The 13975-nt window shown below is 33.7% G+C and overlaps 1 protein-coding gene across 1 annotated transcript in view; it reads right to left on the bottom strand.

The window, feature by feature from the left end:
* The window catches only part of Erbb4 (erb-b2 receptor tyrosine kinase 4), a 1044475-nt gene that overhangs the window by 339030 nt on the left and 691470 nt on the right, over nt 1–13975 (bottom strand). The window contains exon 4 of the mRNA XM_077799365.1: nt 11365–11499. Within this exon, the coding sequence (XP_077655491.1) occupies nt 11365–11499 (135 nt within the window). The remainder of the gene's footprint in view (nt 1–11364; nt 11500–13975) is intronic.

A 13975-nucleotide genomic window follows, 5' to 3' on the forward strand; every position in this document is an offset into this window, starting at 1 on the left:
AATATACAACCAAGGCTTTATGTTTTTTTAAAAAATCAACTATGGTGTGCTTTGTAAAACACTCTAACATTAATTAGATACATACTAAGTAACTGAATCAATATGCAATATTATTCAGGAAAGCTATTTCTTTTTTTTTGTTTGTTTTTGGAATATTATGATTTTATTGTAGTATAAGAAAAAATAGGTCAGTGTTGATATACAATTTTGGTTGGTTTCTCAGTATTCTACCCTCTTTCTATTAAAGGGCTCTAGAATTTTTTTAAGCATGATAATTAGAAGAAATGGACATTCCTTTAAAAATAAATTAAAAGATTTCAGCAGGCTATTCACTAATTAAATAAATACTAAATTTTGGTGAATATGAATTGCTATTTCAGGCTAATTCATACAAGTATTAGCCACTAAGACTTATCATTTTTCACATTCCTTCCACATTTTATATGAAAAAGTAATGCAAGCATGTTCAGTTACATTAAAAATGCAATGGGGGACTGGGGTTGTGGCTCAGCAGTGGAGTGCTTGCCTAGTGTGTGCGATGCTCTATGTTCGATCCTCAGCACCACATAAAAATAAATAAATAAAACAAAGGTATTGTGTCCAACTACAACTAAAAAATAAATATTTTTAAAAATACAATGGTTCACAAAACCATAAAAAATCTGAAATAACAACAACTGCACTAAATATCTCCATCTGTAACCAAGATAGGACCTTGGGCAACTCAAGGTCCCATCTTCCCACTATGTGAAAGTTTTATATATTCTGTGATTTCCAAGATTAGTTCCTGCTTAAATACTTTATGATTCTAAAAATTCTAAGAAGCAAAAAAAAATTTCCAGCAATCAATGGTTACTGCAATGAAAATAGGCATTTTTATTGTTTGAGCATCTTCTTATGAATTATGAAATTAAACTTTACACAAAAATTTGGTGCTACAGAACATTCTTGTTTCAATAGTCACCATTATGCATCAAAAACAGACTGTTGTAATAGAATCAAACCACTGATACTGAAACTTGAAGAGCCATGAGGAATTCAAATGCCTTCTATTCCTTACTAACTTCATGTGGACAGAAAATATGGAGATGCATGCCTTTTAGCAGTATATACTGAGACTGTCATTGGGCATCCCATATCCAGAAAATAAACAAATATTATTCCAAGAATCAGTATCAACATACAGCATATTTAAATATACTTTAAGGAAATAACTCTCTAATTAAGACTGCACAGGTTAATATATCAAGTTTTTTGAAGAAGATAATTCTTCCTAATATTTCTTTCACACTTCTTTTTTTTTTTTTATTGGTCGTTCATAACATTACATAGTTCTTAATACATCATATTACACGGTTTGATTCAAGTGGATTATGAACTCCCGCTTTTACCCCGTATACAAATTGCTGTATCACATCAGTTACCCTTCCATTGATTGACATATTGCCTTTCTAGTGTCTGATGTATTTACATTAAACAGGGATGAGAGGTGGGAGGGAAAGGGAGTGAGAAGGGAAATTGCATGGAAATGGAAGGCGATCCTCAGGGTTATACAAAATGTCATATAAGAGGAAAGGAGGGGTAAGACAAAAGAATACAAATGGAAGAAATGATTTACAGTAGAAGGGGTAGAGAGAGAAAAGGGGAGGGGAGGGGAGGGGAGGGGAGGGGAGGGGGGATAGTAGACAATAGGACAGACAGAGGAAAGCTATTTCTTGCTTTGGTTAAATGTAACTCAGTTTTATTAATCTAGCATTTCAACCTCTTTCAGGCTTAGGATTCTTTCCAAATCCTCATATAACAGGATGATTTAAAGCTGTATATAAGTGTATTTTTTTTAAAAAAAATGGAATATTACTAGATGTTTCTTAATTCAAACCACATTGATGTCCCTCATTTTATATTTTGTGACACAAAATATTTTGCCATTAAAACATGTTCAAAGCAAAGTTGATTATATTTTATATTTAGTGTTAAAGGAAATATTAAAAATAGAGTTGTTCAGGATAAGGAAATGTAATAAGAATCGCTAAGTTCCGAAAATCTCCGGTTCTTTCAGAAGCTCATATTAAAACAAAATAAAATAGGAGTTTCTACATCAAAGAAAAGCTGATTTTTTTATTGCTTAGTCTATTCTGTAACAGTGCAAAATTCTTTTTCATAATATCAGTGACTTTTAGTTGAGTCATCATATATATTTTTCAATTAAAATTCACTTTTATTAATGAAAAGGCTTATTGAAATTTACGTTAAATTTTAGAGAAATAATAAAATCTAAAGGCTGTCCTCACATGAACAAATGAGCCTCAGAAAGCCACTATTTCAAAAAGTCTATATGCTTCTCCTTTCCCTGGACATGAGCACAGTGCTATTTCTAGAAACTGCAAACTGCTGAGGTTCTTAGAGACCCCAAATGGGGCTCCTAATAACTACCTTACAGTATTTGAGAATGAGAGAGAGAGTTCCTAAAGTATGTGTGATAGACTAGGCCTGGGTCCTCACAGGCATTGAAAGGCATGCTATTGTTATTTTTTAAATTAGTGACAAAGATATTTCACATAACAACAGTACACATTATTGAAAAAGAATCGCAGATTTGGCAGTTGGCTCATTTGTTGCAAGTCCAGATGTTCCAAATCAGAATATGGCCCACACTTTGTGCTTCGTAATAGGCTTTGCTAATGAGTTTACCAGCACAGAAATCCTACTCTAGGCCAGTGTTCCTTACATCTGTCCCTATAATCAATAAGAGAATTTTGAGGACAGTCAGATTTTCACCCCTAACCAAAATTCATTCAGGCAGAACTTTAGGAGTAGATTCTGGTGCATCCCCAAGTTTGGAAGTGTTAATTGCCAGTAGTTACCTGAGGACATAAGGAACCTTGTCCTTCTGTGATAATACACCATCATGCTAGACAGCATCGCTACTGGTCTTTTTATGTAAAAATCATTTCTCTTCCAACAACATGTGGTCATGAAGAAGATTTAATGTTTCTTGGGTGGAAACTGAATTTAAAAATATTTGAAAGTGCAAATATTCCATTTTAAGAGCTAGAGCAATATGTTCAGGGGTACAGAGGAGTTGAATCTTTGAGCAGAAACTTTTGTTATTTTGAAAGGGCCTATTTCTATAAGATTTTTTTTTTTTTATAAAACAGAAACAAAGTTTACTCATCATTCTTAAGGAAACCTTGAATGCAAAAGTTAACATTCATGTAGAGGCTAAGTATACCATTTAATAGTCAAAATGAAAAATGTTAGCAGAATATGACCCTGAAGAGTCAGATATTTTTCCTTTATAAATTTTGAGCTAAACTGCCCTGTTCCTAAAGAGGTTTTATTTCTCAAAGTGTGTGTGTGTGTGTGTGTGTGTGTTCTATTCAGCAATTGCTCATAAGACATGAGGTGCTACATTCACAGTTCATACCACGTTTGTGCATAGGCCAAATCTTCTCTTTGGATCATCATAGAAATGATAAGTAAATGGACTGGGCTTGGTATTACATTACCTCTATCAAGCTATTGATATTTAGAAATGCCTAATGTCTATAGGTCCAATTCTCTGATTTCCTGGAATTTTTAGACCTGCTTGCTAAACTATAACCCTTACTCAATATTAAATTATAATTAGGTTCTATTAGCTTTCTATTTTACAATTATTTTTTATGATTAAGTTGATTAATACCTCTTGGACGTTTGTGGTGGAACTATCATATATACAATGTGTTATATGGGCATCTCTTCCAAAATCTACAGAGATATCTACACAGGGATGAAGTTAAGATGTTTACTATGGAAATCAATCAACTACAAATTGGGGGCCTTTCCCTCCTATTCAATGGAGAGTAGTTACTAATCATTTACTAGCACAATACTGACACAAAGTGTAATTTAAGACTAAAGAGACCGTGCTATAGGAAATGCACCAAAGAGACTCATCTAAGGGAACCAGGACATACTCTGTGCTGGTGAACAATTCTTCATGTAACAAATTAATGTTTCCAATATTTCAAAAAGTGAACACAAAATGAACCTTGGATTCAAAAGTGGAGAACGACCTAAAATAAAAGAAAGGAGTTGGTCCTTAAGGTCTTAAAACAGTCACAGGGGCTTCCATAGTCAGAGCTAACTTTACCTGAAAGAGACAAGCAGGAACACTTGGGCTCAAAGAGCCATTGTTATTATTAACAAATTTATGTTAATAATTATTCTCATTTGTATTTTAAAAGAATTGGGTACAGAAGGTCCTAGAACAGTTGAGGGAGAGCCTACCACAGTGTGAAACAACTGGAGACATTGGTAGGAAAGGCTTACCTTTTTTTTTTTAATTGGTTGTTCAAAACATTACAAAGCTCTTGACATATCATATTTCATACAATAGATTCAAGTTGGTTATGAACTCCCAATTTTACCCCAAATACAGATTGCAGGATCACATCGGTTACACATCCACATTTTTACATAATGCCCTATTAGTAACTGTTGTATTCTGCTACCTTTCCTATCCTCTGCTATCCCCCCCTCCCCTCCCCTCCTATCTTCTCTCTCTACCCCATCTACTGTGATTCATTTCTCTCCTTATTTATTTTCCCATTCCCCTCACAACCTCTTATGAGTAATTTTGTATATCAATGAGGGTCTCCCTCCATTACTATGCAATTTCCCTTTTCTCTCCCTTTCCCTCCCACCTAATGTATCTGTTTAATGTTGATCTTTTCTTCCTGCTCTTCCTCCCTGCTCTGTTCTTAGTTGCTCTCATTATATCAAAGAAGACATTTGGTATTTGTTTTTTAGGGATTGGCTAGCTTCACTAAGCATAATCTGCTCGAGTGCCATCCATTTCCCTGCAAATTCCATGATTTTGTCATTTTTTAGTGCTGCATAATACTCCATGGTGTATAAATGCCACATTTTTTAATCCATTCATCTATTGAAGGGCAGACCCTTAGCCATGCTAACGAAGAGAAGAAGAGAGAGAACTCAAGTTACTAACATATGGGATGAAAAATGCAATATCACAACAGACGCTACAGAAATACAGAAGACAATTAGAAATTATTTTGAAAACCTATATTCCAATAAAATAGAAGAGAGTGAAGACATCGATAAATTCCTTAAGTCATATGATTTGCCCAGACTGAGTCAGGAGGATACTCACAACTTAAACAGACCAATATCAATAGATGAAATAGAAGAAGCAATCAAAAGACTTCCAACCAAGAAAAGCCCAGGACCAGATGGGTATACAGCGGAGTTTTACAAAACCTTTAAAGAAGAATTAATACCAATACTTTTCAAGGCTTACCTTCTTATCACAAGTAAGAAGGTAAGGCCAGAGTAAGGAGGCTGTTGGATTTCTCGTAGATGATAGGTGAGTTATTTTTAAAAGGGAAGTGGAAACTAATTGATAATCACAAGATTTTGAAACCAATATGTAAATATATGTGTGCATATACATTTAGGTAAAAGGCTTATTTTTTATGCATTTATTGTATGCAGTTGCATTAATTTTGATGTTTACCTGTATATAGTCATATATAACAATTATTTTCATTGATATAGCATGAAACGCATGACCAATATGAGGGCTAAGCTGAGCTCAGAAAGGTTCACAGTACGAGACAGTCTTGTGTTCTATCTCCTGAAGATCAAGCTTATTATTGCTGAGAAATAGCCCATCACTTTCTAAATAACAGGGATTACACTTTAAATTTATATATAAATATACTATTTGATGAAAAAGTTAATCGAGAAGAAACTATTACATATGATCAAGATACGAATTTGTCTTGAAAAAATTTGTTCAAAAAATGAAATAATGCACTTTCATCTCCATGAACTGAGGGAGGAGAAAAGCAGGTGCATTGAGCTTACTGCTTGCAATGGCCTTAAATGAAAGTTTATTCACAGGGTGAATTTTGGCTGACCTCGCAGTCTTCACTCTACAAATGTAGCAATGAGGGCTCTGTCTGGTATGGGTTGAAAATAAGTTCTTACTTTCTCATGAAGAGCATTAAAAAGAGACTTAATATGTTGTTAAAAAAAAAACACATTCCTCAATTTTGCTGGTTCTGTTTGCTAATATTTGGTTTAGAATAACTGTAGTTGCTTTCATATGCAACTGTTTTATTAAATCAAGTTTATGAAGAATCTATTTTATAGGCCTTTACAAAAATGTACCTTTTAGATTCATTTATCCTTTCACCAAAGTTTTTCACATTTTCTATTTCCCTAATTTAAGGCTTTATATTAGAAAATATTTTAAAAACAGCAAGTGATTTGATTCCATTTTTATACATTTACATAAAATTGGATATGTATAAGACACAAAAGCTGAAGCTGTACTGAAAGGCACTGTGGGTCCATCTTGTTGCTATTTTTTAAAAACTTTACTACAGAAGTCCAAACTTAGAAAAGTATTTCTGTTTATGTAAATATTTTAATATTGAAGGAGTAACAAAAGTTCAATTTTAGATTAGTGAGGATGGGGCAAGTTTAACATATGTTCAAGTTATTAAAATAAAAGCACATTTTTGAAAACCAATGATTTTAATGTGGGCAGAAAGTCTGTTTTAAACAAATGATCAGTCCTGGAATAGTGCTTGTGAATATGAATATGCCAATTCCCTATCCCATCTTAGTCATTGGTTGGTATTTGGCTTGAGAAAGCAGTTTAGATGTGTGGTGCATTCCATGAAATCCAGATAAAAGGCCTATAGAACCTGGAACATCTAAGGTCTGTTCCTCTCTGTGCATTGGTGAGATAAAGCTCCTAAGTCAGAAACATACAATGTAAATTAATCAATATGTATTAGAAACAAAACTGTTATATTCTAACAAGATTTCTATTCATACATGGTCAATTCATAAGAATATAAAATAATAAGAAGGCCTTTTACCCCTTTACTCTAAGAAACCAGTCTCTGACTTTGACATGTATTAACTCATTGTATTGCTCCTTACAACACTATGAAGTGGCTATAAAAGCTCCTGCCCCAAAGCCTTGACTTTTGAGGCTGGGAACGGCCAAGACTTACTCTAGTGGGTCTCCCCATGCTAACCAGACTTGGTGCACATGCAGTGTATCTTGCTCTCTAAAGGGAGTTGAAGACAAGGATTCTGGGGTCCATGACCAGCCACATTCTCATACAGAGCCACATTCCTGTGCAGGAGATCCTTTCCAACGGCCTCTTTATCAAGGACTTTCACAGAGGCCTTCCTTCTGCACTTTGGTTGAAATGTCCTCCAGAGGACAAGACTCAGGAGGAGGAGGTGGTGTCTCTGGTTTAGCCTCTTGCCTATGCTATCACATTAAGGGTTAAAATCTTCATTGCTGACCACTCCATTGTTTGGCAGCTCAGCCCTCAGCTCAACTCTTGACCTTCTCCCACTATAGATGAGGAAATTGAGGTACTGGGAGCACAAATGTCTTTCCCAAGGTCAAAGAGCAAGTCAGCAGCAATGTCAGGTTTCAAAGGAGGCAGTTTAGGTCCCAAATCCATTCTCCTAACTAAACAATATTCTCCATTGAGAAATATCATTGTCTGTTTTCCCATATGAATGTTCTGATAAATTCCATTTGCTTAATTTTTAGAGGGCAACTTATTTTCATCCTTTTGATATTCTCGTGGTAACAGGTTGTTATTACAGTGTTCCAGGTAAATGAAACATCATTCACTGTATGATGACTACTCTTTGAAGGTTTAGTTTATTTATTAAGCCATGTTTATGGACATATATAAGAATGTTAGAATGTAGCATCATAATGTGTCTAGGGTTGTATGGAAATATAAAATTAAAACAAATATACTCATCTCCCTCACTCTCCTGAAGTTTGGATCAAGTAAATTCTGGAAAATACAACTTGGTTATTATTCCTAAATCACATATTTTTGAAGAAATTGTGTAATTTCAAATTGTTTTTGTAGATACTTCAAATGTTTTCTTCATTGTTTCAATTATACTCCAAATAATAGTCAACAAAAAGTCAGGTTGTTCTTAAATTTTTTTTTTATATAACAATTAGTTTTGTACAAAAAGCATATATAAAGAAATACTTTGCAATATGGCTTAATACTCAACTATTCTCAAATTCTTTGTGGTAAAATTGTATGATCTGAAGATATTCTCAAGTATAACACATTAATGTCCCTTTTTTAAATGCCAAAGGAAAATTAAGCACATATATTTCCCTTGATAATTATTACATATATAGATTATAATATAAATAGAACATATATATGATAGAGACTTTGTAGCTTATATCAATATAAATTAAATTAAGTACATAGATATATATTGCTATTTATTGAAAAAGACCAAAAGTAGTTTTGTAGCATCTCTGGATTTATTTCTGACTCGTTCTTTTTTATGTATGCGATGGATAAAAAATGGATTCATATAGCTTTCCTATTTATAAACTGCTATGGTTTGAATATTTTTGTCCTTCTCCAAGCTCATGATGAAACTTAATCCCTAAAATAACATTATTCAGAGGTGGGGCCTGGTAGAAGGTGATAGGGGCTCTGCTCTCATGGATTAATGCTACCATATGCCCTATGAGAAATAGCACTCCTCCCTTCTGTATGGTGGGGCCATTTCTGGGACCATTTTGGAGTTGAGACTAGCCTTTAGCAGATGGACTTCTCAGCCTCTAGAATTATCCCTCATAAATGACCCATCTTAAGTATTCTGTAACTACAACACCAATGAATTAAAATATGAACTTATTTCTTTCATTTATTGATTTCTTCAGTAAACATGTTATCTATCTGATATGTGCTATGACAGAGAAAAAAATGATGAATCCAGCCTTGTTCACAAGGTGTTTCCATTTCAAAATGCAAGACCAAATGCCAGTTTTTATCTTGGGTCATTAAGGGGCCTCAAGGAAAAAAAAATATACCCAATCTAGCCTGGAGTAAGGAATGCTTCTGAGAGGAGATGGCACCTGATGAGTGACTTAAAGCATGACTATCTGGCAAAGGTTAGACAAAGGGAAACACAAAGAAACTGTGATTTCAATCCATAGAGTTGAATAATAGGCAGGAATTTGCTGAAAACTCTAAGCCATTGGGGTTTGTTTAGACTTGACCTTATATTAATCACAGTGGCAATGTTTTAGACAGGGTCATATCACTGGACAGAGTGAAATCTAACAAATGTAAACTTTTTTTTCAGGTGAATTGACCAGAATTGGAAGTAAGAAGAGAAAATAAGCACAGAAGCTCCTAACCAGGAGGTCTATGACTCCTAAAAGGGTTGTGCCTATAATTTAAGAGACCTTGAACTTCAATGGGGTAATGTTTCTATTTACTCATAATTGTAGTAAGAAAAAATGATAGGATAAAAAATGTCATCTCAATAATTTTTATGTGTTTGGTTCATTGATGTTAGAAGTTATAGTCTCATGCAACTGATCTCAAGAACTTTTTAATCTAGCAAAACTGGAACTATATACCCATTCAAGAGCCACTACATTTACCCTTACCTCCAGGCTCCAAAAAAAAAATGACCATTCTGCATTCTGTTTAAGTTTCACTACTCAAAATATTTCATGTAAGTGGAATTTTACAGTATTTGCCTTTTTGTGAATGGCTTATTTCCTTTAGCAGGATAAAGCCAATATTTAAAGTATAGCCAATTCATTGCTATCAGTATGGTGTCATGCATTACATATGATGTGTCAGCAAACAGAACCACTATGTAAGCAATAAAACTTTGGTAACAATTGGTGATTAATTTGCAAAGGACCACTGGTTAAGAACTCACTCTGCATTCATAATTTTTGCACCTGCAATTATTTGTATGAAAAAACAAGTGCAGCCACAACTGCCTAATTATAGGCACAACCATCCAAATTAGCCCCCCCCCCAAAAAAAGAACAACACAAAGAGATACCATCTGTGAAAGTGCAGTAAACCCCTCAGACCTTTCCTGCTCCAAATCCTGTAAGGCTGGTGGGCACATTTCCCTTTTGGCTTTTGTCTCAAGCTTTATTCTTGCCTGATCTCATTCATACCTTACAGGCAAGTCATTCTGATGAACGAAGAGGAGTCCATGGACCTTTCCTCTTATCAAAACCTTATGCTCACCTCCCTCTCCAATATAATGCCTACCATAGTATGAGCAGACTGAAAACGGAAGCCCTTCCTGAAATGCATCATTTGCATTGTTAGTGCAAGGAGATTCAATTTTTTATTCACATGTGTTTTACATAGTCGGGAACTTGAATACCGTAAAGACAGAATCTTATACAAATTTCTGATTAAAGGTGACAAGAAAATTATGTTACTCTACTTTTTCAGAAAAGGTTTTAGCCATTTATTAAAAACAGAGCTGTCAGTTTTGATCAACTATATTCATATTTCCACATTATATTATTAGGCCCATCATAAAATTTAATAATTGTCCCTTGGAGTCTGATTTCCTGCAAAAGCATCATAACATAATCAGTAGTATGGCAAATAATTATTGAACTATGTGGAGACAGTTATAATTTCAGGTGGGGAATATATAATAAAAGCTGAGAAATTTAAAACCCAGGTTATTTCTTGATAAAGTTTCTGTTCTCATTCAAATGTCAGTAATAATAAATGTGTGAACAACAGTCTACATTATGAAAATGAAATAGATTTCAAAGAGAATAATTTTCAAAGGTTTTAATGACAGTTCAACTGTTACTTACCTATGATTTAGACTTGTTATATAGTTTAAATCTGATAAATCCTCTGTGGTCTAAACAATATACATTTTCAAATGAGGAATAAGAAAATTTATTAATCTAAAGACAAAACCCAGAATGTAAATACATTTCTTTTAGATGAAAACTATTTATATCTATATTTAGACTGTGTGAAATTATCATAAAATATTAACATGATGGCTTTAGGGATAAACGATGGCTTAGGAATTCTAAATATTCACTAGTTTTTATTTTTCTAATTTTTAATTTTGTTCAAAAAACATATAGTAAATAGGAAGGTAAATTTTTGTTCTACTACCTTTTGCCCAGTAGGGAGAGTCATAAAAGTTAAAGCAGTAGTTAGACATTAGCCTTAAGTTTGTGGACAATGACACCCATGTTTGGACACTGGAAATAAGATTCAGTGGTTCAGATTGGGCAATAAGGAACCATTGTAAGAGAATGAGAATTTGTGAAGGGAAACCATCATTCCACAATTGAAGATTTTTAAAATTAGAATTAAAAGGTTGGCTGACCATTTGTTCTGTGATATATAAATGAATATTTCAATCAATACAATCCAAGTTCAAAATATTATTAATGGAATGATAAAAAAAGTTGATCATTTTCACATGCAATAAAAGAACATTTTGAGACATAAAAGAGATAATGGTACTCACATCCTGAGCTTCCGTTTGTTGATACGAGAGTCAAATTGGAAGGCCATGGATTTCTAACAATATCTTGCCAATGAATGGTGTCTGCGTAACAAAGAAATTTGTTCTGGTCTACGTAGACTCCACCATTTAGAATTTCTGCAGTGAATAAACAAACAAATTTGTTGGTAAATTGCTTGTTGATGAAAAAGTAGTCAATAAATATAGTTTACTCACATTATTTTCAATGCTGAATTAGAGCTACACTGTTAATCACCAAGATAGCTTAATATGTTTCACTGCATCACATTTGCAGAAATGTGAAAAGATTGAAAAGTGCAGACGAAAACAATAACCATTGAATCCTAACATTGAAAGAGAAACACTTTCAACATGTTGACATATATATTATTAGTTTCTTCCCTAATTTTCTGCTCCCTGCAATTGGACTAGTATTATCTATAATATTTCACAATCTGCTAGTTTGGTTTAATATTATATAGTAAACAATGAGTGGCAATTTATTATTATTTCAATGAGAATATAATATTCCAGAGTACAAATTAAACACCAATTATTGAATTGGAACTTTCTTGTCTTATCATGTGAAAGTTTATGTCAGTTTAGTCTTTAAAATAAATTTCCACAAAATGCTATACCAATGCCATAGAATGTGAACCATCCCAAGACTTTTCATGCAAATCATTAAACGTTTGTTCCAAGAGGCTTTTTCAGTAAATATGACATTGCCTGGAGTCAGTTGGTAAGTAATTAGTCTGACATGGAAATTAAAATTAATGCTTCTATCACAACTATGCTCTTTGTCATCTCAAACTGAGTGAACAGAATTGTTAATTATTCATTAGGAATAACATAAAGCAATATCTGCTTAAAAAAACTCTTTGATATTGGGCTGGGATTATAGCTCAGTGGTAGAGCATTTGCCTAGCACATGTGAGGCACTGGGTTCAATTTGTAGCACCACATAAAAATGAATGAATAGGTCTGGGATTGTGGCTCAGCGATAGAGCACTCGCCTAGTACGGGTGCGATCCAGGTTTGATTCTCAGCACCACATTAAAATAAAGGCATTGTGTTGTGTCCATCTACAAAAAAGATTCTCTCTCTTTTAAAAAAATAAAATAAATGAATAAAAATAAATGTGTTGTGTCCATCTGAATCATAAAAAAAGAAAAAAAAAGAAAAAACTCTTCGATACTTTGGAACATGGGCATGACCATTGGATAAAATACACTAAAGCCAAGTTCTACTTGATTATTTCAAAACTGGGCTTAATTAACTTGTCCCCTGTGAATAATGTCTGATTATCACATACATGAATTCTTTTCCAGATAGCTAAAGTCATTCAGAAAAATAAAATAAAATAAAATATTCCCTCTGAAAATTTTCTTATTTTTTTACAAATTGTCTGTAAATATGAATAGCATCTTCCTGCCTAATATTTACCTCATTTCCTCCTCCTTGTGCAAGAAAATATATTTTAGAATACACATGCATCAGTCCATTGAGTGGTTAGTTTCAACTTAAAATGAAAACTGTAGGTTATACAGATACAAATTATATTTTCTTACAGAATAAGAAACCTTAAGGTGGTGATTGTAGATATTAGTTTAGCTACTCCTTGCTGCCGACTTCCTGCTCTGCCACCCTGCATGTTGGTTTTATTCATTCTAGGCACAAAATGGCTGCTGCGTTAAAGATATCTGATTTGAAGTGAAGGCAGGATGAAAACAGAAGAGATTTTCTCCTAGTGAAATGCTGACATTCTATATTGGGAAAAGATGCTCTTTTTAAGGACTATATCTGCATTTTATTGGCCAGAACAATGTACTATGACTATTTCACAAGAGATGAGGAAGCAACATTGTAGGGCCGGATTACAATTAGAAAAAAAAAAAAAAAAACTAGTAGGGGTGTTAGTGAGGAAGGAGAGAGATATGAATATTGGGAAGGCAACCAACTCTCTCTCCCATGGTAGCACAGATGAAATCATCTCATTTGTGTAGTACACCAAGCCAAATTTTTAAAAGTCACCTTAAACAAAGAGGGAGATAGAAGAATGAATGGAATATCTGGCACTACAGATGAGTGCTTGTGGAAGCAAGATTGGTGGGCACATCCAAAGTGTCTTCCAACACTGCATGTTTAAAACCCACGAGATTAATGTTGATCTCACAGAGCTTTCCACATTTAAAATCAGACCTGTTCTCATCATCAATCCTTTCACTGACTATTGCTTCCATTTTCTCAGGAGAGGTGAAAAAAAGAAACAAAAAGAAATTAGATCATCTTTCTACTTCTAAAACTCAGTTCATTATTTTTCATGACCTAACCATACAACTTTCATCAAAGCAGATGGGAGATGTAAAACCTAAAGAAAATTGTGAAAATGGATTTCTACATTAATGTTGGCTTTAAGCTTCCATCTAAGAAGTGTGACGATCTCATACTAATAGCTTTCTCATGAGACATTAGGTGACGCTCTCCAGCTCTAGGAATAATTCTTCATTAGGTGATAAAGAAAGGAGATCCTGACTGCTATCCAGGAAATGATGGCTATTTTTCAGTCTACATTTGGAAACATTTTACTTTTAAAAAACATAAAGAGAAAGGT

Source organism: Urocitellus parryii, chromosome 1 (genome assembly GCF_045843805.1).
Source record: "Urocitellus parryii isolate mUroPar1 chromosome 1, mUroPar1.hap1, whole genome shotgun sequence".
NCBI lineage: Eukaryota > Metazoa > Chordata > Mammalia > Rodentia > Sciuridae > Urocitellus > Urocitellus parryii.